General features: G+C 42.3%; 1 protein-coding gene across 1 annotated transcript in view; it reads left to right on the top strand.

The window, feature by feature from the left end:
- The window catches only part of ARMH3 (armadillo like helical domain containing 3), a 173,929-nt gene extending 148,503 nt beyond the window's left edge, over positions 1-25,426 (top strand). Inside the window, exons 25-26 of the mRNA XM_068961474.1 lie at positions 21,614-21,730; positions 23,908-25,426. Of these exons, the coding sequence (XP_068817575.1) occupies positions 21,614-21,730; positions 23,908-24,000 (210 nt within the window). The 3' untranslated portion in view covers positions 24,001-25,426. The remainder of the gene's footprint in view (positions 1-21,613; positions 21,731-23,907) is intronic.
- The last annotated feature ends 1,226 nt before the right edge of the window (positions 25,427-26,652 follow it).

Below are 26,652 nucleotides of genomic sequence, written 5' to 3'. Positions count from 1 at the left end.
CACAGGCCAAGCATGTGTCAGCCAGCTCCAGCACACCACTGGTTGTTGACGAAGACTAGGAGAAGGGAGCTGTAAAGCTACAAGGCAGGGCTTTCCATGCAGGAAGTGAGCGTGGGTCACTTTCCCCATGGGAGCCACCTATATTGCCTCCCAAGGCAATCAAGACCTCTGAGCAGCCTACTTTGAGAGCCCTTGTGATATTTTCTCATCTTAAAACATGGCATTGGCCGTCAGGCAAGGCAGCCTTGGCAGAGACATATGCTAGAGCTGAGATTTAAGACTCTCATGATAGCCATAACTCAGTTTCCTGTACTTGGCATTGTTTTTGTACAACAGCCTGAAGTTTTGCAGTCTCTCTAAGCCTGAGTGATGGTTGCTGTGGGAACTCTTAGTGAGTATGAACATGTGACACAAGCATTGACTGTCTGACCCTGCCTCTCTTTTCTGCCTTTGTTTAGATTCTGGCATTTCGAGTGACCTAATTGGCAGGAAAAAAAGTTTGATATGAGTTATTTGTTAACTGGACTCACTAACGCAGGAAAGACACAAAATCAGAGGCAGAGGGATTTTCCTACAAGCTGCTTAATCTTGGAAATCAACTTTCTGTTACATAGGGCATCTTGAGAAGGTCCATTTAGGAAGGTCAGCTGGTTATGTGCTGCTAGGATATTTACTCTCTTACTTGGACCAAGAGGTAAGCTGCACTACCAGATCAGGGGGAAAGGGGTCTTGGATTTTAGCTCCTCTGAATAGGGAGGAAAGTATCTTGGATTTAAAAAGGACACAAACAGATAAAAGGAACAACTAGGAGTTTTTGAGCTAGGCACTTTTACTTAGGCTATTTACTTAATTTAATCAATTGTCTGAGGTAGATAGTTACCCTCATTTTATAGATGAGGATGCTGAAAAGACTAAGTAGTTTGTCCAAGATCACACAGCTGCTAGTGATAAGGCCATAATGTGAACCTAGGTCAGTCTGACACCAAAGTCTGAGCTTTTTCATCTCTTGAAACATGCAAGACAACTAGAGTCTGTTAGGTATTACGAAGGAAGAGGCAAGTCAGGATAGGAAAGTGGAGAACAGGGGTAACAGGTCTCATTTCTAGGCAGTGGGGAAAGAATCCCAGTTTGGGAAAGGCCCATTCAGTTAAGGAAAGAAAGTACTGAACAGGGACCTGGAGAATTTGCCTTCCAGTTAGGCAGCAATGCCTCAGTAGAGGCTCCTGGCACAGTATGATAACTTTGTAAATGAGGGAAAAGTCTCTTTATCCCATCCAAGAATGTCAGCAAAGTCACTATGAAAACTAAAGCCTTTCCACACACCCAAGGAAGATGATGAATTTTTAAAAAGTTTTTATGAACTTATTTCTTTTAAAGATAATATATATTTGTGGGTCAAAATCTAAAACATAGCACACTGAATTTTAATTGTTTTTGAAGTGGTAGTTCCTTTTTTTTTTTTTCAAGTAGCAAAGTGAAGATTCAAAATTAATGTCCCTCAGCCAAGCTAGATGAATGCAGAGGTTACTGGTGAAGAGCTTAACTTATTATTCCTGTCTGCCACTGTCAGTATTTCCTCCAATTAAGTATGAATTTTGAAATGCCCATCACATAAACTTCTGGTCTTCCTCAATCAGACTTCACTGTCGGTAAAGCTTCTTTGGCAGTGCATGGGAGAAATAGCATTGGAGCTTGTAGGAATTCCAGTAGTTATCAACTTTTCAAGAAATTTCAGGATACAGCAGGCCTTGTTTCTCCCAGTTATTAGATATAAAGATAGCAAGCACTTTTCAGTTTTCTAGCCACCTCCTTCCTTCCAAATAGACCCTCTGGTACTTTTGTTTTATTTCCATTGCAATTTCTTTCCTAGAAGGTAGCTCAAAACTCTTTTAAGATATGCTTGGAAAAGCATGGTTTGCCACTGTTATAGTAACTTCGGAGGCCAAAAGTGTTATTATACAAGCTGTTTTCTCTGTTATAGGCTGTGTAATTGGAAATGTTTTTGCTACATACCATAACAGCACTTTGACCTTTCATAGTGATCCTGCTCAAAGGAAGTTACAATCTTAAAAATGACCCACCCAGCTAGGAGGGAAGCTGTGTTTAGCCCACAAATGGGATTTCTGGTGAAGAATTCTGTTAGGGAAGGACAGATAAGTGAGCCTTGGCAGGGAGGCAGAGACCCCATGTCAGATTGCTGGAGAATTAGGAGCAGAGATGGTGTTTTCTGTCTCCTTCCCTGAGATGTGATCTGTTTCCAAGGAAGGGCCTCAAGTGGGGAGGACAGAGATCATCTGCCTCTTGATTTGAGCTGGGTGGAGTGTCCTGCCTGCAGTAAGCCATAGAGAAGGAGAAGGCCTGATGTGATATTTGGTAAACATGTGTATCCTGTTCCCCAACCCCAATTATCTTGGCTGCCTCTTGGTGTGATTGCATACTTTGCCTGTGCAGGGTAAGGACCTGGGCATGTTGGATCTGTACTTAGTACAAAGAAAAGCTTCACAAAGAGTTTCTAGGGCTTCAATCAAATAAAGTCAGGGAGATAGGGCAACTGCCGGGAAATTAAAGAAAATCCACTGTCACCTTTCCTTTAACCAAGTGATGACCTTTCATGAATCACCCACTGTGAGGCTCATTATCTGGTCCACCTTCCTGAAAGACAGAGCCAGCCTGTGAGATCAGTAAATTTCAGTGCAGGCTTGAAAGACATGTATGGACAGGAGAACTGACCAGCTTAAATTGGTTCTGAAATTGAGTTTGGTCCTGAGTATGAAAATAGAAAGGGGGAAAAAAACCTTCTGAATATTATATGCAAGTTAGCTGTATAGAAGAAAGAGTTATCTTTTAAAGAGCATCATCTTTTTTAGTCTATCCAGAGGCTTGTATCCACTTTTTGGATCCTTTTTTTCCAAACAGTTATATTGGATGATTGTGCCCTGGTGAGAGATTCGGGTTATCTTGGATAGAAAGTCACTGTAAGCACCTAGTGGAGGGAGGGATGCTCACTCGAACGAAGCCTATGATTTTACATGTTCTATTTGTTCTAGCGCCTGTACTTGTTTTTTTAAGCCACTTTGAGCTAAAGTGTTCTGAAAAAGAACCAATTCTTGCCTACCAAGGAAGTTCTCAGAACCTGCTTTAGTCTAAGAATTCTCTGCTTCTTGGTGTCCTTGGTTAGTGCAGCAAGACAAGGAATGGGTGTCCCAGCTTCACATTCTCCAGATTATTTCTTTTCTGTGTATAAGTACAGAGGTATCTGCTCTGTGCCACACTAGGGGCTATAAAAATGCAAAAATCATATATACCCGTAAGGACTAAGAGCAAGAATCAGGATCACTCACTTCTTGTTTAGGCCTTTGCCTCTGTGCTAGTCTATAGACCTCACTCCCCTGTTGTATTTGGTATGCTTGCAACAGCACCCCACAACCCTTTATAAACCTAAGAAAGTTTAGTTTTAGGTAGCCCAGTGAAATGCCCCCTCATTATAAATAAATCCATAAATGGTTGGCTGATGACCCTTTTTGGAGTGAATTTCCACAAGGAGGGCAATGATCATCTCATTTTACCTCTGCCTCAGTTTTATAAAAAAGGCAAAAGTAGAACCTTCATTAGGTGTCCTTGGTAAAAGTAGGACTCTAGTCTCTGAGCTTGGCAAATGATTGTCAACAAAGTGACAGTGAGAGTCGCTCAGTCGTGTCCGACTCTTTGTGACACCATGGACTGTAGCCTGCCAGGCTCCTCTGTCTGTGGAATTCTCTAGGCCAGAATACTGGAGTGGGTAGCTGTTCTCTTCTCCAGGGAATCTTCCCAACCCAGGGATTGAACCCAGGTCTCCCACATTGCAGGCAGATTGTTTATGACTGACTCACCAGGGAAGCCCTGGTACACCCAATTAAAAGTGACAGTGTACCCAATTTAAAAAATTTCATGTGACTACTGCCCAGCTGAAAATGATTGTAAACACTGTCGATTGCTACCCAGAGTCCATTTAGTTTGTCAGGGAGGATTGCTGTGGTGGAGAGGTGGCGAGATGTAGCACAATGAGGGGAATCTTTGGAAAATACTAGGAACTGCTAGCTTATGGATACTGATATATCAGTCTGAATCATGCTTGCCCCAACCAAAAATGGAATGGCAAGACCAAAAAAGACTTAAGTTTACTGCCATAACCATGTTTTTTTTTTTTTGCCTTGACATGAGTTACTGGACTTTTTATTTAACTTTATTGAGATGTAATTAACATATAAGATATATTTATGTAATTATCACCATCACAGGATACCGAACATTTTATTTCCATAACCCATTAAAATTCTTTCATACAGTTAGTCTTATCTGCAAATTTGGGCCCTGGTTAGGTAACCACTGATTAGTTATTAGGTAACCAAATTAGGTAACCACTGATTTAATTTCTATCACTATAGATTATATTTGTCTTTTATGAATTTCACATAAACTCTCTTGTGTCTAAGATTCATCCATATTGTGACATTTCTAGCTATTTACCCAAGAGAAATGAAAATATATATCCACCCAAAGACTTGTATACACATATTCATACTACTGTTATTCATGATAACTCAAAACTGGTATCTGTTGTTTAGTTGCTAAGTCGTGTCCAACTCTTTTGCAACCCCATGGACTATAGCTCAGCAGACTCCTCTGTCTATGGGATTTCCCCAGCAAGAATACTGTCCATGGGATTTCCCAGGCAAGAATACTGGAGTGGGTTGCCATGACCCTCTCCAGAGGGTCTTCCCGACCCAAGGATTGAACCCACGTCTCCTGCCTTGGCAGGCGGATTCTTTACTACTGAGCCACAAGTAGTAAAACTAGAAACAACCAAAATGCCCATCAGCAACTAAATATGTAAACAAAACGTGATGCATCCATACAATGGAATATTGTACAGCCATAAAAAGAAATGAAGTACTGATATCTGATATAACATGGGTGATTCCTGAAAACATATGCTAAATGAAGGAAGCCAGTCACAGAGACCATATACTGTGTGATTCCATTTATTTTAAATGACCAGAATAAGCAAATCTATAGAGACAGAAAATAGGTTAATGGTTACCTACAGCTGGGTTGGGAGTAAGTTGGGGAATGACTATTAATTGTTATGAAGTTTCTTTTGGGGATGGTGAAAAGGTTCTAAACTTAGATCATGGTGATAATTATCAACTATGTGATATACTAAAAACATTGAATTATACACTTAAAATGATTGAATTTTATGGTATGTAAATTATATCTCAATAAAGATATTTTTCAAAAGACAGAAACTGTCAAACTGTTTTCAAAAGTGGTTATACCATTTTTAATTCCAACCAGCAATGACTAAATTGTAGCTACTCCATATCTTTGTCACACTTGGAATTGTCTTTTTAATTTTAGCCATTCTAGTGCATATAAAGTGCTCTAGTAATACTGCATACGTTACAGTTCTAAAAATTACTGTTAATTTATTTTGCATGATGACGAGTGTTGACCAGCTGATCATTTGCCTGTTTTTAAATTTGATTATTCATGAGTTTCTGTATATTCTAGATGCAGGTCCTTTTCATATATATTGTGAATATTTTCTCCTATTTTCAGTGGCTTGTCTTTGCAAGTTATTAATGGTATTTTTCAAAGTCCAGACATTTTAATAGAAACCAATTTTAAATTAATACCATGAAGATGAAGTTATTAATTTTTAAAACAATTTTTGCCCTTGTGTTTTATTTCGTAAATCTTTGCTTCCTCCTAGTTGTGGAAATTTTTACCTGTATTTTCTTCTGGAAGTTTTATGGTTCTGGCTTTTACATTTAGTTCTATGCTCTGTGTCAAGTTAATTTTTTTAATGGAATCATTGTTTCTTTTTTTTAATTTATTTATTTACTTTTGGCTGCCCTGGATCTTCATTGCTGTGTACAGGCTTTCTCTAGTTGTGGCGAGCAGGGGCTAGTCTCTAGTTGCGGTGCATGGGCTTTTCATTGTGTTAGCTTTTCTTGTTGTAGAGTATAGGTTCTGAAGTGAGGATTTAGATAGTTGTGGCGCACAGGCCTAGGCTTAGTTGCCCAGAGGCACGTGAAATGTTTATAGACCAAGGATCGAACCCATGTTCCCTTCACTGGCAGGCAGATTCTCAACCACTTAACCACCAAGGAAGTTCAAGTTAATTTTTTGTAAGGTGTTTGGTAATGGTAAACGTTCTTCCAGTTCCCATCCTGCAGTATCCTGTTGTTCCATTGTCATCTGTTGAAAAGACTATTTCTGTCCCCTATTGAAATCTTTGGCACATTTGTAAAAAATCAATTGACCATATATATGTGGGTCTATTTCTGAAGTATTAGTTCTGTTCCATTGGTCTTATATAGGTCGAAATTTATGCCCTACACTGTCTTGATTATTATAGGTCTGTCATAAATCATGAAATCAAGTAATGTAAGTCATCTAATTTTGTTCTTTTTAAAAATTGTTTTGAATATTCTATTTCTTTTGCATTTCTGTGAAAGTGTAAAATCAGCTTGTCATTTCTACAAATAGAAACCTGCTAAGATTTTGATTGGAATTGCATTAACTCTGTAGATCAACTTGGGGGAGAATTGATACTTTAATAATATTGTTTTCAAATCCACAACCATGATATACGTCTCCATTTATTTAGATCTTTAAAATTTTCTCATCATTATTTTGTAGTTTTTAGCATACTGTTTTGTGCCTATTTTTTTCAATCATTTTTTATGTTATCTAAATGGTATTTTTATTCTTTTCCATTACGGTTTATTATAGGATATTGAATATAGTTCCCTGTTGTATACAACAGGATCTTGTTGTTTATCCATTCTGTATATAGTATCAATAGTCTGCATCTGCTAATCTCAAACTCCCAATCCAGCCTGTCCCCCACACATAGAATCACAAGTCTATTCTCTATGTTTTTTATTCTGTTTCTGTCATAGATAAGGTCATTTGTGTCGTATTTTAGATTCCATAGATGAGTGTATCATGTGGTATTTGTCTTTTTTTTCCGAAGTTGTTTCAAACTAGTTTATTTAGGGGTTCCATTTTCATGCTTCAAGAGATTTTATGGATTTCTCATGCTGCTTCACTCATTAGTTCATCTAGTTCTGAAGGGTTACTGAGTGTCATCTGGATGAGCCAACCATCTTCGTAACAAGATTTGTTGACAAGTCCCGGGTTTTCTGCTCGAGTTTCATTAATTTCAGTTACTTCTGATAAACACAGTAGAGTTCACTAGCAGCTATACTTTACAGTGCACCAAACATAATTTAGGGCTTCCCTGATAGTTCAGTTGGTAAAGAATCTGCCTGCAGTGCAGGAGACCCCGGTTCAATTCCTGCATTGGGAAGATCCGCTGAAGAAAGGATAGGCTACCCACTCCAGTATTCTTGGGCTTCCCTTGTGGCTCAGCTGGTAAAGAATTCACCTGCAATGCGGGAGACCTGGGTTCAATCTCTGGGTTGGAGAAGGGAAAGACTACCCACTCCGGTATTCTGGCCTGGAGAATTCCATAAATAGAACCTAATTAAACTTAAAAGCTTTTGCACAGCAATGGAAACCATAAACAAACGAAAAGACAACCTATGGAACAAGAGAAAACATATTTGCAAACCATGAGGCTATCAAGCAATTAATTTCCAAAATATACAAACAGCTCATACAGCTCAACATCAAAAAACAAACAACCCTAAAAAGCCCTAAATAGACATTTCTCCAAGGAAGATATACAGATAGCCAAAGGAGGCACATGAAAAGATGTTCAACATTGCTAATTATCAGAGAAATGCAAATCAGAACTACAATGAGGGAATTTCCCTGGTGATCCAGGGGCTAAGACTCCATGCTTCTAAAGAAGGGAACCCAGGTTCGATCACCATCAGGGAACTAGATCTCGTACACCACAACTAAAGATCCTGCATATAGCAATGAAGATCGAAGATACCACACGGCGCAACTAAGATCTTGCACAGCCAAAAATTAACATCAAAATTATAAAAGAAACTACAATGAGGTTATCACCTCACACTGGTCAGAATGGCCATCTATAAATAGTCTATTAATAATGACTGCTGGAGAAGGTGTGAAGAAAAGGGGACCTTCATGCACAGTTTGGAGAAGGCAATGGCACCCCACTCCAGTACTCTTGCCTGGAAAGTCCCATGGACAGAGGAGCCTGGTAGGCTGCAGTCCATGGGGTCGCTAAGAGTCGGACACGACTGAGCGACTTGCCTTTCACGTTTCACTTTCATGCATTGGAGAAGGAAATGGCAACCCACTCCAGTGTTCTTGCCTGGAGAATCCCAGGGACGGGGGAGCCTGGTGGGCTGCTGTCTATGGGGTCACACAGAGTCGGACATGACTGAAGTGACTTACCAGCAGCAGCAGCATACACAGTTGGTGGGGATGTAAACTGGTATAGACATTATGGAAAGCAGTATGGTGATACCTCAGAAAACTGAAAATAGAATTGTCATGTGATCCCACAATCCCACTCCTGGGCATATATCTGAACAAAACTATAATTAGAGAAGGCACATGCACCTCAGTGTTCATAGCAGCACTATTCACAATAGTCAAGACATGGAAGCAACTTAAATGTCCACTGACAGATGAGTGGATAAAGAAGATATGGTAGACAGATATAATGGAATACTATCCAGTTATTAAAAAGAATGAAATAATGCCATTTGCAGCTACCTGGGTCAACCTGGAGATTATCATACCAAGCGAAATAAATGAGAAAGACAAAGACAGGAGAGTGGTGTGGAGTATGCAGGTTTTGGTCTACAGCCTGCGCACCACCTCTGCACCCACTGAGCCCTGCCTACCGGGGCTCTGGGGGCTGTAGGCAGGCACCTACCGGGCACTGAACACCTGCCCCACTCTGCTGTCCATGCACAAATTCACAGACAAACACGAATAGGTAACAACAGAAAATGGTGTTGGAACAGTGGCAATCAGCAATTTTCTACAGGAAGATTTGGGAGATGTTGTTTGCTGTAGTCTGTCAGAAGTTGGGACAAAATTGAACAAACAAGGAATCTGGTGCACTGTAAATTATGTTTGAAAGTGAAAGTCACTCAGTCGTGTCCGACTCTTAGCGACCCCATGGACTGCAGCCTACCAGGCTCCTCTGTCCATGGGACTTTCCAGGCAAGAGTACTGGAGTGGGGTGCCATTGCCTTCTCCAAACTGTGCATGAAGGTCCCCTTTTCTTCACACCTTCTCCAGCAGTCATTATTAATAGACTATTTATAGATGGCCATTCTGACCAGTGTGAGGTGATAACCTCATTGTAGTTTCTTTTATAATTTTGATGTTAATTTTTGGCTGTGCAAGATCTTAGTTGCGCCGTGTGGTATCTTCGATCTTCATTGCTATATGCAGGATCTTTAGTTGTGGTGTACGAGATCTAGTTCCCTGATGGTGATCGAACCTGGGTTCCCTTCTTTAGAAGCATGGAGTCTTAGCCCCTGGATCACCAGGGAAATTCCCTCATTGTAGTTCTGATTTGCATTTCTCTGATAATTAGCAATGTTGAACATCTTTTCATGTGCCTCCTTTGGCTATCTGTATATCTTCCTTGGAGAAATGTCTATTTAGGGCTTTTGCCCATATTTTGATTGGGTTGTTTGTTTTTTGATGTTGAGCTGTATGAGCTGTTTGTATATTTTGGAAATTAATTGCTTGATAGCCTCATGGTTTGCAAATATGTTTTCTCTTGTTCCATAGGTTGTCTTTTCGTTTGTTTATGGTTTCCATTGCTGTGCAAAAGCTTTTAAGTTTAATTAGGTTCTATGTATTTATTTTTGCTCTTACGAAATTTCACTCTTTGTTCCAGATAATATCCCTTGTTTGAAGTCTCCTTATCAGATTATTAATATAGCAATTCAATTTTGCTTTAATTAGTGTTGATACAACATATTTTTCCCATCTTTATAATTTCAGCCTATCTGTGTCTTTATATTTTAGGTGGATTTCTTTTAGACAAAACCTGTAGCTGCACATTGATTTTCTACCCAGTCTGACAACCTCTGTCTTTTAATTGAAATGTTACATTTAATTTATTTATTAATATGGTTGCATTAATATCTGCTGTCTTGCCTTTTTTCCCCTCTTTTTCTTCTGTTTATTTTTTCCTTTTTCTGCTTTTGTTTGGATTAACTGAGTATTTTTTATGATTCCATTTTATGTCCAATATTGACTTCTTATCTCTACCCCTTAGTTTTATTATTTTAGTCATTGCTCTAGGTTTTCAAACATGCATTTTTAACTTACTACAGTATACCTTCAAAATTTGTTATGTGACTTCATGTAATGTGTAATAACCTTACAATAGTGTGTTTCCATTTGCCCCACTTCTGGTCTTTGTACTACTATTGTCAAACATTTTTCTTCTAGGTTTCTTATAAATTTCACATTCCATTATTACTATTTTTTGATTTGATGAGTCAATTATCTTTTTTCCTAGTTTTCAAATTTATGTGAAAATATTTTACACTTTATCCATGTATTTACCATTTCCACTATGTTTTATTCCTATTGAAAGATCCAGATAATGTAACTTTCCTTCTACCAGAGAGCTTTTGTTAACATCTCTTCTAATTGTAGGACTGTTAACAACACATTCTCTCAGATTGTTTGTTTGAAAAGGTCTTTATTTCACTCTCATTTCAGAAAGATGTTTTTGCTGGATATAGAATTCTAGGCTAACTTTTTTTTTCTTTTGGCACAGATATCATTCCATTGTTTTCTGACTTGTATAGTTTCTGACGAGTGTGAATTTTTATCTTTGCTCCTTTGTACATGTTTTTCCCCTGTCAAGCTGCTTTTAATATTCTTTCTTAAACATTGGTTTTCAGCAGTTTTATTGTGATGTGCTTATACCTTCCGTTTCGTTCCTTATGATGTTCATGGTTGTCTTTAAGCACTTGAATATATTTATAATAGCTCTTTAAATGTCCTTGCTAATTTCATCATCTCTTTCATTTCTGGGTCTCTTTCTGTTCACTGATGTTCCTCTGGGTTATGAGTTACATTTTCTTGCTTCTTGACATGTCTGATAATTTTTTACTGGATATTGGGCATTGTGAATATTACATAGTTGAATGCTGGATTTTATTGTTTCTCTTTATTAAATAGTGTCAGACTTCATTGGGGAATGTAAGGAAATTAGTTATGGAGCAGCAGTTTCCTTTTTGTAACATTGTACAGGGAGGCAGTGACCATAACCATCCCAAAGAAAAGGAAATGCAGGAAGGCAAAGTGGTTGTTTGAGGAGGCTTTACAAATAGCTGAGGAAAGAAGAGAAGCAAAAGACAGGGGAGAATGGGAAAGATATACCCAACTGAATCCAGAGTTCCAAGAATAGCAAGGAGAGATAAGAAGGCCTTATTAAATGGACAATGCAAAGAAATAGAGGAAAACAATAGAATGGGTAAGACTAGAGATCTCTTCAAGAAAATTGGAGAGGGACTTCCCTGGTGGTCCAGGGCTAGGACTCTGAGCTCCCAATGCAGGGGACCCTGGTATGATCTGTGGTCAGGGAATTAGATCCCACATGTACAGCCAAATAATTTTTTTTTTTTTAATGAAAATTGGAGATATCAAGGGAACATTTCATGCAAGGATGGGCATGATAAAGGAAATGGTAAGGACCTAACAGAAACAGAAGAGATTAAGAAGTTCTTTGTATAAGAACTATACAAAAAGGTTTTAATGACCCAGATAATCACTCACCAAGAGCCAGACAAATCAAGTGGGCCTTAGGAAGCATTACTATGAACAAAGCCAGCAGAGGTGACAGACTTCCAGCTGAACTATTTAAAATTCTAAAAGATGGTACTGTTAAAGTGCTGCACTCAGTATGTCAGCAAATTTGGAAAACTCAGCCATGGCTATAGAACTGGAAAAGGTCAGTTTTCATTCCAGTCCCAAAGAAAGGCAATGCCAAAGGATGTGTACACTACTGTACAGTTGTGCTCATTTCACATGCTAGCAAGGTTATGCTCAAAATCCTTCAAGATAGACTTCAACAGTATGTGAACTGAGAACTTCCAGATGTTACAAGCTGGGTTTTGAAGCAGCAGAGGAACCAGCATCAAATTGCCAACATTTGTTGAATCATGGAGAACACAATGGAGTTCCAGAAAAACATCTATTTCTGCTTCACTGACTGTACTTTGACTGTGTGGATCACAACAAACTGTGAAAAATTCATAAAGAGATGGGAATACCAGACCACCTTACCTGCCTCCTAAGAAATCTTCACAGGTCAAGAAGCAACAGTTAGAACCTCACATGGAACAACTGACTGGTTCAAAATTGAGAAAGGAGTCCGACAAGGCTGTATATTGTCACCCTGTTTATTTAACATCTGTGCAGAGTACATCATACAAAATGCTAGTCTGGATGAATCACAAGCTGGAAGCAAGATTGCTGGGAGAAATATCAACAACCTCAGATATGCAGATGACACCACTCTAATGGCAGAAAGTGAAGAGGAACTAAAGAACCTCATGATGAGGAAAGAGGAGAGTGAAAAAGCTGGCTTAAAACTCAACATTAAACAACCTAAGATTATCTGATCCCATCACTTCATGGAAAATAAAAGGGGGAAAAGTGGAAGCAGTGATAGACTTTATTTTCTTGTGCTCCAAAATCACAGCAGATGGTGACTGCAGCCATGAAATTAAAAGACTTGCTCCTTGGAAGGAAACCTATGACAAACCTTGGACAGCATATTAAAAAGAAGAGATATCACTTTGCTGACAAAGGTTCATATAGTTAAAACTATGGTTTTTCCAGGAGTCATGTACAGATGTGAGAGTTGGACCATAAACCATAAAGAAGGCTGAACACCAAAGAATTTATAATTTTGAATTTTGGTCCTGGAGGAGACTCTTGAGAGTCCCTTGAACTGCAGGGAGATCAAACCAGTCAGTCCTAAAGGAAATCAACCCTGAAAATTCGTGGGAAGAACTGTTGCTGAAGCTGAAGCTCAGTACTTTGGCCACCTGATGTGAAGAGCCAGCTCGTTGGAAAAGACCCTGATGCTGGGAAAGATTGAAGGCAAAAGGAGAAGGGGGCAACAGAGGATGAGATGGTCAGATAGCATCACCATCTCAATGGACATGAATTAGAGCAAGCTCTGGGAGATAGTGGAGGACAGGAGGAGCCTGGTGTGTTGCAGTCCATGGAGTCACAGCATTGAATACAACTTAGCAACAGAACAATATCCTTTTGGAACTTCTTTTTTTCATGTAGTGATCTTTCTTTTCCAGTGTTATTGAGCTATAACTGACATATACCACTATTTAAGTTTACCACAGTAAGTGTAGTTAACATCAGTCATCTCCTATAGATGCAAAGGCAACAGGAAGGTGGGGTGGTCCTTGGGATGAGAACTCAGGATGTACTGTCTCAGTAACTTCTAAATATACCATGTGTGCTAAGTCATTTCAGTTGTGTCTGACTCTTTGTGACCCTATGGATCACACCAGGCTCCCCTGTCGATGGGATTCTCCTGGCAAGAATACTGGAGTGGGTTGCTGTGCCCTCCTCCAGGGGATCTTCCCGACCCAGGATCAAACCTGCGTCTCTAAAGTCTCCTTCATTGGCAGGCAGGCTCTTTACCACTAGTGCTACCTGGGAAGCCCAAATATACTAAGGAGCAGTGTTAACTATAATCATCGTGTAGTATGTTACACCCCCAGTACTCATTTATCTTATAATTGGAAATTTGTACCTTTTGACCACCATGTATGAAACTCCTTATCTTTATTAAGATAGGTTTAGAGTGACTTTTAATTCTGTGTGTGTGTGTGTGTGTGTGTGTGTGTGTGAATCTCTCAGCCGTGTCTGACTCTGTGCAACCCCATGGACTCCTCTGTCCATGGGATTTCCCAGGTAAGAGTACTGGAGTGTGTTGCCATTCTCTTCTCCAGGGGATCTTCCAGGGATCGAACCCTGCGTGTCCTACATTACAGGCAGACTCTTTATCATCTGAGCCACCAGGGAAGCCCCCAAGTTTAGTTCTCCTGTGAAGGTGTTAGTGTTCTGGTGCCTCCTTTGAATGCCCTACACATTCAACAGATACTTTTCATTCTGGTTGGTCAAAATTCATATACCTCCCAGTCCTGTGTGAGCTCTGGGAATTGTTCAGCTTACAGATCCTCAGTCATTTTTCTGTGGAAACTGGTTGAATTTTACGCTAGAAGTGTGATTCTTAGTGTTTAGCCACAGAGTCAGTGGGAACCGTACATAAATTTCTAAAACCTTTTTCTTTGCTGAACTCCTTCCTTTCTGGTAACATGCCTCACAAATGCCAGCCATCTCTGCCTTTCCAAACTTTAGTGTATCTCCTTAGCCCAGCAAGATTTTCATGCTGACCTTATAATTTTCTTTCTCTCAGGATTCCTGTCCTGCACTGCATTTTATACAATGTATAAAAAGAATTATTTCTTCTCTAGCTTTCAGTTATTCCATTATAAATGAAAGTGGAAGTATTGAGCTATTTCAAAATATTAGAGTATACCCTGAGTTAACCTACCCAGCTAAATTTTTAAAATTTCATTTATTTTTCAGAGAACCACTACTTAAATTAACTATTGATATGCATTGTCCATTTTACTTCATTTTCTTTCTTCCTTCCTTCCTCTTTTTTTCCATTATGAAAGAAGAGTCTTGAATGGATTTTGGAAACAAGATGTTATAGTGAGCATTTTCATATATTTTTAAAGATAATACACTAAAGATCTCTCTTCCCTTTCCCCATATTTTCCTTCTATTCTTGGGCCCAGGTCCAGCCTTTAAATTGATCATTTACAAAGATTCTATCCTCAAGTCTCTCAGAACAGCAAGAATTGAAACATGAGAGCTCTTGGATGGCTGATATTTCATCTGATAGTTAACTACCATGAATCTTTTAGGCTATGTACACTCAACATGAACCAAGCATTGTCCTGAATAAGAGGTTAAGTAGATGGCATCCGAAGGAAGCTAACAGTTTTCTCTGGGTACTAGTTAGCCTTGGAGTTCATGGATCTAATTGTTTCTTCTGCTTGTCTTCTGAGATGCAAACCTGTTAGTTACTTATACAAAATAAGTGCTAAATATAGTTCAGCAAGACTTTGAACTTGGCTATTCAAGATCACTTTGTGTGTCTGCTTAGATTATTTTGGACAGTTATCTAATGAGTACACTGCACAGTTTAGCTGGATTGTGCAGCTGAAATTTGTTGCTAAATTGAATGCACCTCAAAGGGGCATCTCAGAATGGATCAAACCTGATTTCCAAGAAAATTGAAACTGTGGATTATGTGGAGAGTAAAGTGAAATCCTTTCCTACCGTTTCAACCTTTTGCTTATCTTTTGTGCAGGATTTACTTTTTTCAGCATCTGGGCAGAGCCTACCCTTCAAATAATAGACCCTGAATGGAGCCTAAGCTGTCAGGGCCAGAGTCACAGACCTGTCAACTAATGGCCCTCCTGAGCTGCTGTCCCAGGGGCCCTGCCACAGTGGTGAGAATTTTGCAGTCTGAATAAGCTGAGTAGGATTACGTGGTAGGCAAAAGAGAGAGAGACATTGGATTTCTTAATTTTCCCTGTCTTAAAAGGTATACTATTTCAATCAGGCTGCCCATTCATTGATCGGTTAGTCAGCTGACTCCAAACCACTTATAGTTCTGTTGGCTCAACTGTTTCTGTGCTTGTATATGTAAGTGTGCCCTTCAGTGGTGGTTTATCTTGATTCCTTATTGCTTGTTAGCTCCTTAAAGGTAGCACCTGGGCTTTAGAAGTATGTCAGAGCACTGTGAGCAGTGCGCTGGCAGGGTGCACTGTCTAATTCTAATCTTATCACGTGACTTTCTCTTTTTTCTTTTATGGCTTTTCCCTTGTGGCTAATGGGATCTAAGTTCCCTGACCAGGGATTGACTCCAGGCCACAGCAATGAAAGCTGAATCCTAACCACTAGACCACCAGGGAATTCCCCTATGATGTGACCTTGATGAGATACCTGAGTGTTACTAAATTAGTACACAAGCATGTTGAGTGTTTGTTCCTCAAGACTGTATTAGGGATTGTGGAAAATCTGTACTGTTGCACTGGGTCCCTTCCTTCAGGGTGCTAAGAATCCAGCTATGATGCAGTTTCAGTGAGGAAATCAGTAGTAGTAGTCCTTTCCTGCTTTACAGAAGAAATGGGACTGAAAAGTCATGTTCTCCAACCAGTGAATAAACATCTGAAGTAGAGCAAATGGGCAGAGTCCAGTGGAGAGATGGATGGAGATTATTATGAAAATCCTCTAAAAAGCCTTAATTTTCTTTCCTCCTTTTACTTACTTTATCTCTTTCAAACTATCCAGAGATTAATTTTTCTGTGATTAGGGGTTCAGCAGAGTTAAAGCAGGACTGCATGAAAATGAAAACAGTGGTTACAGTCTTTTTGGAAGAATGGAAGATTGGTCTTAAAGTAGGATCATTCATTGTAGAGGGATTCACTGTATCCTTTTAACACCCCACCCCAAGCCTGGAAACCGTCTGGTGGCTGCAGCCAAAAAAGCCCAATTAAACTCTAGAGATCAGGAATTCCCTGGCAGTCTAGGGGTTAGGAGTTTGTACTCTCACTGCCAGGAGCCTGGGTGCAGTCCCTGGTTGGAGAACTAAGATCCCACAAGCCGTGCAGTGTGGCAAACAATGCATAAAATGATAATAATAAAAAACATTGAAGACCTTTGAATTTTAAACTTCTAAATGAGCATTGAGTAATTAGAATAGCAACCAAAGCCAGACTTTGCTAATAATGAATGTAAAGTTTTGTTGGTGGTTTACATTATCAACAGGGACTTCAGCCGCTGAGCAGGGTCTTCAGCTGCTGTGGGTGCAAACTGACAAGATGTGGAGCCCTGAGGACATGGCAGTCATTAAAGCTCAGACATCAAACCAGGCCTTCACCAGGTCACATTCCCAGCGCTGCACATGTCATGCTTCCCACTTCTTAGCAGTGAGTTTGAGATCCTTGAATCTTTATTCTCTGAAAGATCACTTAGCCTGTAAACTCAACAACGTACCCCAGGCTAGACTAGCCTGCTAGTGCAGGAGGAGCAGTGGATAGGGAGTCAGGAAACTTTGCTGTGTAATCCCAGCTTTGTGTCTTGGGGCATTGTACAGTCTTTCAAGATGTCTGTTTTCTTCATCTGTGACATGAGGGCCATGTACTCGGTAGTTGGGTGATTTCAAAGGTTCCTTCCAGAACTATTATTTTTATGATTTTCTCTCAATGGTAACACTTTGGTAGAAAGAGTTATGGTTGCCTTTCATGTCACAATCCTCAGGTATTCATGCAATTTCCAGACCCTCCTGGCCACCATTTAACCACCTGATTATCTTAATATGAATGTATCAGATACTTTCTTTTTCCAGTTTTCTTCTTTGTTTCCATCTCAGTAGCCTTCATTCATTTAGCACCCTTGCTAGATCCTATCACTTAAATATTTTAATGTTTATCTATATATTATCACTTATCTTCACAGTATTGTAAGAAAATATTTTAATGGTAACTATTTTACAGACAAAGAAACTAAAGCTCAGACAGGTCAAGGTTATATAACTAACTAGTAAATTAAGGTGTCAAGATTTGAACCCAGACTTTCCTGATTCCGTAGCCTCTTTGTGTTACACCCCACTGCAGTCTTGATAGGTTCCGTGTTTATTTCCTATTCTATAAGACTTCTCAGTAGGTTTCTCTACTGGTATCTTGTGGTGTCATCCTCATTTGGCAGCCTGGTCTCTAAGGAAGGCCATACATGTTGCCCTGGCTGGAGTGGGCTAGTATCAGACTTCTGTACTTTCCCCAAATAGGTTATATACTTTAGATGTCATTTCAAATTGAGAAGAAGGTAATGAACACAAATTTGCTGTCAGGTCACATCCTATTACTTAGTTGTCCCCTCATTCTCATTCTCCCAGGAATTCAGTCCAGCACAGATTTGGACTGAATCTCTGGACTGTCTTCAGAGCCCAGGAAGTACCTACTCCTATTTCAAACTGTCCCACCAGAGACCAGGCAGTTTTTCAGGCACAAGGTAAAGCCCTCTAACATCAGGACTAGATAGCCATTGCCAGGAACTTTTCTAGCTTGGCGATCCTCCTTTGCTGCTATCTTCAGGTAAGACTTATTTCCCATTTCAAAGGTCTTGCTAAAAAATAAAAAGGTGGGGCACAGGGTACTGAATAATCTTTCAGGAATACCTATTATGTGTGCTAGAGGAAGAGGGTGTTTGTATGTGTGTGTGTGCCTGAAACCTCATCAACAATTTTGAACTAAATTTTTGCTCTGGGAACTTGTTGCTCCCTGATGTGGTCAAGAGCCTCCCAACTTGTATCATGCGAGGCCAGGCCTCTGCTCAACTGCTCTTTAGTATAACCTGTATCTGCCTGAACTACTAAGATTTCTAAGGTTGGCGGTGGGTACTGGGCATTCTCTGACTTCTGGTTGATGCATTGTCAGTTATACTCAGGACATGGGGTCATTATGGGAAGCCTGCTTTTCTATTGTATAGAGAATACTCTTCACCAGTATGTGCCATAAGCTAATGAAGATGTGTAAGGTTCCAGCTCCTTGTTTATGGTTAGAACTACCTGGGGATAAGCAGAACTACCAAATGGCCTGTTGTCACCAGAGGAGGCTTTCATCATAAAATTAGTAACCTTTTATTGCTTGTTATTAATGTGCCAGGCATTGGACAATCTTACCTTATATCATCCTCACATCAGCTCTATGAGGAAGATAGTGTTATCCTTTTACAAATAAGAAAACTGAGGTTCAGAGATTAAGTAGTGTGTATAAGTTTATAGAGCTACCTGTGGTTGATCTGGGTGTAAAATTCAGGTCTTCCTAACCTCAAAGCCTGTGTCTCCTCCAGAGAGTTTAGGTCCTCTCCCTCACTAATTTATTCTTCCCTCACCTGAGGCAGAGTGTTTCAAGATATCTAATGAGATCTTTGAAACTGAGGTCATTTGTGCCTTCCACTTAAATCCAGAAGATGTTCCTTCATGATGAAGAGTCATTTATGCACATAAGATCTTTGGGACAGTTTGAAATAGGAGTAGGTACTTCCTGGGCTCTGAAGCCAGTCCAGGAACTATCCAGGTTGCTGTATAGCCATTGGGATGATAATGTTTCCATCAGTTATATTTTACTTTCAGGAACTCAGAACTTTTATTCCCATGTCATGTTTGGAAGGTGAATTCAACTTCCACCTTTCAGAGACAACCCCTCTTGAAGTTCTACCTCAAAGAGGTTAGGTGATTGTCTGAGTTTCCACAGTAAGAGTGAAACTCCCAATTCAGTTTTCTATCAGACCTTTTTGCCAGGACCCAGGTTCCCGTGGACTAAGCATCACAGGTGGGGGAATAAGGACTCCTTAGAGAGCATGTGACTGATAGGTGATTTATTGCCTTTAGAGCTACGTTGAACTGAGATGGTGGGACAAGGTTCTAGGAAGCCCACAAGCCCAACAACTGGTGAACAAAGGTGGCTCTGTTAGGGTATAGACTCCATCTAGGAAGGGCCTTTGAAGTTGCCAGGAAGCCAGAAATTGATTTTTTTTTTAATGTTGAGATGGCAAATTATAATAAAGCCTAAGGCCTTTAGGCACAAGGGCTCTGGGAAATTGTCCTCTGTGTAACTACCGCCTTTGCCACATCTCAGGCCAGTGTTGAGGGTGAGGCCCAAATAGCACATGTTCCTAAAGTCTTGCCAAGGGGACTGACAAATAGAAGCAAAGAAATCAGTCTCTCCTAGGGTCTGTGGGACATAGTTTGGCAAAGTGACCTTGAAGACTGGGATGTCTGGAGGAAAAGAGCCTGAATCTGGACCAGAGCTCTGACCTGATTGTCCTTCCCAAACTCAGGAACACAAGCCTGTGTTATCCATCCCTCCCCTCCCCTCAGGGATTCTTGGCAGGCAGATACATTTGCCACCAGGTGCAGTCTGCCCTGAAATAAGACTGAATTGGTGAAGGGAACAGCCCAGAGGCACCTTTGTATCCCTCAGGAATGCATTCTCAGCTCCTCTGATCAGTCCTGACTCTAGCTCACTCCCTTCAGCCCTGCCTTCTGTTAGAGCTCACCCTACCTTATCATACTCATTCCTTGCAAGACTCCCGGCTGAGCTGGGAGCTCTCCATGACATCATACACTTCCCTGTCAGGTCAGACTGAATTGCAAAATAGCTATTGGCCAGATTGTCAGAGTGAAAATTTAGTCACTCTCCTGGTCTCTCCTTTCTACCCAGCTCACTTTTAAGTTAATGGAGAAGATCTACATCTTCTGATGTAAGTAATCATTGTATAACCCAAACCTGATTATCTTCAAGCTGGCAAGGTAGTAATACACTCTCTAAATACTAGTCTGATCTTGCTAATAATGGACATGATATATCCAAAATAGTTTTTGTTACAGGGAGTAGCAGGAGCCTGGGCTTGGTCACAATGTAACTAACTATCCTTGCCTTTGATTCATGGTCTAATAAGCCAGACTCACATCAGAACTGGCTTTGGTAATCCTTTCCTTCTGGAACCACAGAAATCCAAGGTTCCTGGAGTTAGCGGAAGTCTGAGTCCACCAAAGAGACATAGTAGGGGCGGACCCCTCCTCAGAACAGAAGAGGATGAGATTAACTGTAGCTTAGTCTAGAAATGACTCCTACACTCCAAGGCTGGGATGCTCAAAAGTTCCATCCAGGCAATGGATAAGAAGACTGAGTTGGCATTGAGACATGAAAACAAGTGGCAGATGGTGCTGAGGAACATCCCGGGACTAAAGAAATGTGGTTCCCAGAAAGGGAAGAGGGGAGATATTGGCAAAGTCTTACTCAGCAACTGTGACAGCCTGGCCAGAGAAAGCTGCACAATACAGCTGAGAATGCATCTGTGGTATCAGGGATACTGAGGGGCTCAGAAACTCACTGTTCTGTCACCTCTTCTCATCTCCTTTACCATACCCACAGTAAATGGCCCTGAAAACCAGGCTGGACCGGTCAGGAAAGGCAGGGGATGGAAGAAACTAGAAAGTGGTCCCAGCTACTGTATAGCATAGAGAACTCTACTTAGTATCTTATAATATCCTATAATGCAAGAGAATGTAAAAAAAAAATACATACACACACACACACATATATATATATATGTATGTATGTATTTTGTCCATGCCACATGGCTTGTAGGATCTTAATTCCACACCAGGGATTGAACCCATGCCACCAACAGTGAAAGCGTGGAGTTCTAAACACTGGGCCACTGGGAAATTCCCTATATATTTTATGTGTATGTATAACTGATTCACTGTGCTGTATACCTGAAAGTAACACACCACTGTAAATCAACTATTTCAATACAAATTTTTTAAAAAGTCCCAGAAACCTGAGGAATTGCCATGGCCAGGCTTTTTTCAGTAATAAGTAGTGACAAGTCGTGACAGAGTCTCTTGGGTGTATTGTCCCAGACCGAATCCAGCCCAGTAGAGCAGCAGGAGAGGTGTGGGGACCAAGTGACCTAGGGTTTGTGTGGCCTGAGCCCCGCTGGTTCTTGCCTTCCCCAGGTGCTAGAGGTAGTGCGAGCCAACTATGACACACTCACACTGAAGCTGCAGGATGGCCTGGACCAGTACGAGCGCTATTCAGAGCAGCACAAGGAAGCCGCCTTCTTCAAAGAGCTGGTGAGTGAGCCTTGCCTCTGTCTCTGCCTGTGTCTGTGGAGGGCCCTTCCCCACCACTGGGTTTTACTGTGCAAGTGGGTACAGGCTAATGAAATAAGATTGGAGGGGCCTGATTGGATTGGGTTTGCCACTTCTGTCCCATAGCAGTCCAGGAAGGACCAGGTGGTGAGAGACGAAGATACTCACCAGGGTACTGGTGCCAGGCTGGGAAGGGTGAGAAGCCTGAGGCAGCAGTGCCCACCCCTCCTCTGCAGCCATGGAGATAGCTCTGTGCAGCTTCAGCTAGGCCTGAAGTTTGATGTGCATTCCCAGTGGCAGCTCTGGCTCATTACCCCTTATCCTGCCTGTCCTCAGAGCAACTAATGAGAGTAATTGATTCTTCTCCTCCTTATGTAACCACTTTCCTAAATTCCTAACTGGTTCCTGGTCTGAGTGCCCTTCCAATCTAGTTCTCCAGTCTTCACTCCCTACCCGCGTTCCCACTCTCCAGTTACTTAGCTTCCTGCAGCTCCTCCCTTGGCCATCTGAAGCCAGTAAATGCTGTTCTGTCTCCCCCTCCACCTCCCGGTTGACATCTCCACAGAACTGGACTACCCTGTTAGTGGTCCCTTTCCTGCCCTGCACTTAGAAGTTGCCCTCAGGAAAAGCCCAGTCTCCCTGTATACTCTGGTCTGGGGTCTGAGACCTGGGCACACAGGCCTCTGTACCTACTTCCCATGTCCTCAGACCTCCCACTGCCAGGGCAGAATTTGCATCAGCCCAGCTTTTTACTTACCCATGCCTAGTCCGTGATGAAGGTGCTAGACTTTAGATCGTATGTCTTGTGCTAAACCCAGTCCAGCTCTGACCCCAACATGCCATTCCTGGGATTTGGGCCTTCCCCAGGGTGAGGCATGTATACTCTGAGCTAAGATAGTGGGGAGCAGGGAAGCCACTAGTGTAAGGAGATAGCAGAATATAGTACTTTTATGGGGTGGTCAGCAAGTCTTCAAGTTGGTATAGGGGTCAGGTCTTAAGAGATTAAGTTACTGGGAGCTGAAGAGGACTGAGGAGGAGAAACATCAAAAGCTGTCTTGAGGCTTTGGGGCACTAGTCTGCACCTTACTTGTGTCTTCGCATAGCTGTACCACTGGCATAGGGGAGCTCAGAGAGTCTGGTTAGGTTTGGAGCTAATGAACTTGGGCTGCCTGCTGTTTGCCATGCTGGCCTTTCCTCTGCTTCCTCCCTGATGACTTCATTATGTTTCCCATAGCACAGCAGAGATGGAAGAAAAGCTCCCTGGGCTTTGGGGCCTAAGACAGATACATGTTCTTTGTCTCCTTCCTCCCCAGCTTTGTCTCTAGGTCAGTGTTCACATCTATTTCCAATGAATGAATCCATCTGCTGATTACTCTTAGAACCCACTCAGAGTAGGGAGTTCAGCCCTCCAACTCCTTTCCCCTGCTGACACAGACAGGACTTCCTGAAAGGTTCTCAGTCTCTGGGTAGAAAGCCATCAGTAGAGAGAAGGTGGTGAAAATACAACCAGACTTTCCTCTAGAGTGGGCAGGCATCTTTGGGGTATGGAGAGTGCTGGCCTAGGAGCTAAGAAATCTAGGTCCTGCTCCCACAGCTGGGACTTGCTGGCTGTGTAACCTGTTCCTGGCTGTTGGCCTCTTTGGGTTGTACTCCTGCCATCCGTGCCAGACAAGGGCTGCATCTCCAACTGTCCTTTCCAACCAGAAAAGTAGATATATACAGAAGGACGTTGAGGAGATGTGAAAAAGGCCCTCAGAGAGGGAGCTCCAGAGCAGGAGTTCTCCGGGCTCAGTTTCTCCTCCTCCATTAGACCACTGACCGGACCAGTCCCCCTCAGCCTGGCCAAGGCAAGGCCAGAGGCTTGACCTCGGCACTCCTTCGCTGTCTCTGCTTGTCTCTGCCTCATCAGGTGCTCAGATGCTCTTCTCAACATCCACTCGAATTCTTTCTCTCAGCCTCTCTTTTCTTCCTGCCATCACAGAACTGTTCGCTCATTTACCTGCAGGGATGATAGATGCTAAGAGATCATTTCCTGAGAGAGAAATTTCTAGCACTGCATCTTGGCCTTGTGCTTCAGGCACTGCCTCTACTGTTTGTAATGGACTTTCTCCTGTTTCTTCTCTGCCTGTGCCCTCCCACCTCCCCTCACCTTTTCCCAGGTTCGATCCATTAGCACCAACGTCCGGAGGAACCTGGCCTTCCACACACTCAGCCAGGAAGTCCTGCTCAAGGAATTCTCTACTATCTCCTGAAGCTGTCACGCATACCTGAGCAGCCACTGACTGCCCTTACCCACGAGGCTTCTGGGCTGGAGGGCGGGCCAGGGGCAAGGGCCTGTTCCCAAGGTTGGAGAAAAACACAGACACAAGTTCTATGAGTGGAGACCGCGCTTCACTGGAGCTTGGACAGCAGGGGCCAGGATGGGCAAGCAGAGATAATCTTATTTGGGGAAGGGATGGGTAGGCACAGGGAGACACCTCCAGAAATGTGGAGATTTCTGGGGTGGGCTTTCTGTACAACCCCTCATATTTCCAATTGAGATTACAAGTTATGGCTACTAACTGTCAGGAACTGTTGGGTAAGCCTCAGGGTGATGCCCACATCCGTGGGGTCAGTGGCTCACCTAGGCTTCTGAAAACAGACTAACTCTCAGATGTAGGTAGAGCCAGTTCTGCTTCCTTTGAGCCCAGGGCTGAGCTGGACCTGAAATCTGTGTCCCATGCCCCACTGGCACTTTGTCCAGTCATTAGGACCCTTAGCTTAGGCCTTGGGTGGGGTAGTTATGGGGTACCTTCTTTCTGTTTTCTGAATCCAGAGCTGACTCCTCTGCTGTCTGGCCACCACTTTCTGTATTTGATTCCTGCCTTCCAGTCCATTGACTCTTCAGCACTACAGGGTCACAATCTTAGCTTTTCATTTTCAATCTGGTTTAAACTGTCTTTAGGGTATGTGTGTGAAATAAACATTGACAGGTTTTCTGAAGCCCTCAGGTGCCTACTTTGCTGGTTCCCTTTCCAGCAGTTTCCCCACCTCCTTAGCCACCCCCTCCTCTGGGAGCCTCTCTTGCCTCTGTTGAGCTCCCCTCCACGTGTTCCACCCCCTCACCCGGCTGTTGTTTACATCCAGCCTGTCTGAGAATTTCCTCTGGGGAGGAATCTGTTCCTGCGGTGGTCTGGTACCTGCAAGGGAGAGAGCTTGCCAGGGCCAGGCTCTGGAACAAGCCAGGTGAGCATCATGGAGAGGCCGACCTTTGGAAGGCTGGCCTGTTTCCTCCTCTGGACAGCCTCCATGGGACTACTGCTGTAGGCTTTCCCTGCCCCACAGCTGCCTTTGAAGTAGCTGCTCCTCTGAGACCCTCCCTTTCTAAAGCACTTTTTAAAGCCATCAGGGTGGTAGGGAGCAAGCAGCATAGAAAGAATCTAGAAGTAAATGCCAGAATCCAGCCGGGAGAGCAGGTCTGGGACCTCCCAGGCTACTCTTCCACTTCAGGTGTCTTTGGGATACTTGCCCTTCCTGGGAACCAGAGTTCCAGCTCCAACACTGAGCAAGTTCCGGAGAATCCACATCGTGCTGCCATGTGTAATTGTAGATTCTTAAGATATCAGGGGCTGGGTCATCTCTGATGACTAGATGGATAGTTCAGCCTGGGGCATTTAGTGTTTTCCACATTGATGAACCTCAGAGGAGCAGGAGCTGGAAGATGATGGCAAGGTGAAGTTATTAAAAATTGATTTGTATGGGACAGACTTTCTAGTGTCTTTTCTACTTCTCCTTAATCTCTGTTACTCAGAACTCCCTCAATGACAGAGTTAAGGTAATCTCCCAGGTGCTGGTCTCATCTGGCTAGGGAGCCCCTTATAGGCTCTGTTCCTCAGTCTCCTAGTCTTAGTGGAAGCCAGTTCCGTTCAGAAGTTGTAGCCTCTGTTGCCTTTTGAGTGGAAGGAGGAAGAGAATCCCTCTACCTCCACATGTGGTGTTAAGGAGGTGAACCAGCCTATTTGGGCTGCATCTGGATTCCTTTCAGGCTTCCCTGTGAAGTGAATAAAGGCAGGTCCAGGGCATGGGGCAATAAACAGAGCACTTCTTGCCCTCCATTTTAAGGACCCATCTCTTGGCCCATTTAAATATGCCTATGCTCAGAACTCCACATAAGAGTCCCATCTTTTCCTGGAATTTAACCCCCAAAGGAACTGCCCATGCCCTGTCCCTGCACCCATGTCTGTACCAAGTCTGTGGCAGACCCTCCAGAGCCAGGGGAAAGCCAGGAGTTGGGCATCGCTCCCAAAATAATGCTTCCTTCAGCTATTTGTCCCTTTCTCATGCCGGAACTCTCACCACAATTCCTGCTGGGTTAATTGAATCAAGTGCTTGGAAATTAATCCAATTGAAAAGATTAAATGTGCTGGGGTCACTTCAGCTGAAGCTTTCCGGCTCAGCAGGTTACTCCTCTGGGGGAGCGATTGGGTAGGCAGGATTACCTGGGACACTGACACCATATCATGAAGACACATCAGACATTGCCCCCCACCAGTTCTCATGGCATTTGGGCGGTTCATGGGGTTGGAGTCCAGGAAGCATTGTGGGGAAGGTCAGACAAGTAGGCTCAGCCAGTCAGTCACCATTACTGGGAGCTGGAGATAGCCCAGCCCTATGCCTGCCCCTTGCTTCAGAAAAGGAGCTAATCTAAGGGAAGGAGCCTCATAACAAGGACATTGCTCCCCACCTTTGCCTGCATCCCCAGACCCCTTAATTATTTCCCAGATCCTCTGGAAATCAGAGGGAATCTAGGACAGGGCAGGTGATGGAATAGAGCAGGGTAGGAAAGTTGAAAGAGAAAAAAAGGAACAAAAGAGCAAGAAAGTCTTGAGAAGCTGACCTGGTTCAGTCTTTATTTTCTTTTTCTT

The sequence above is a fragment of the Capricornis sumatraensis genome, chromosome 23 (genome assembly GCF_032405125.1).
Source record: "Capricornis sumatraensis isolate serow.1 chromosome 23, serow.2, whole genome shotgun sequence".
In the NCBI taxonomy this organism is placed as follows: domain Eukaryota; kingdom Metazoa; phylum Chordata; class Mammalia; order Artiodactyla; family Bovidae; genus Capricornis; species Capricornis sumatraensis.
The sequence above is the reverse complement of the archived record's forward strand: the minus strand, read 5'-3'. Positions and strand labels throughout refer to the sequence as shown.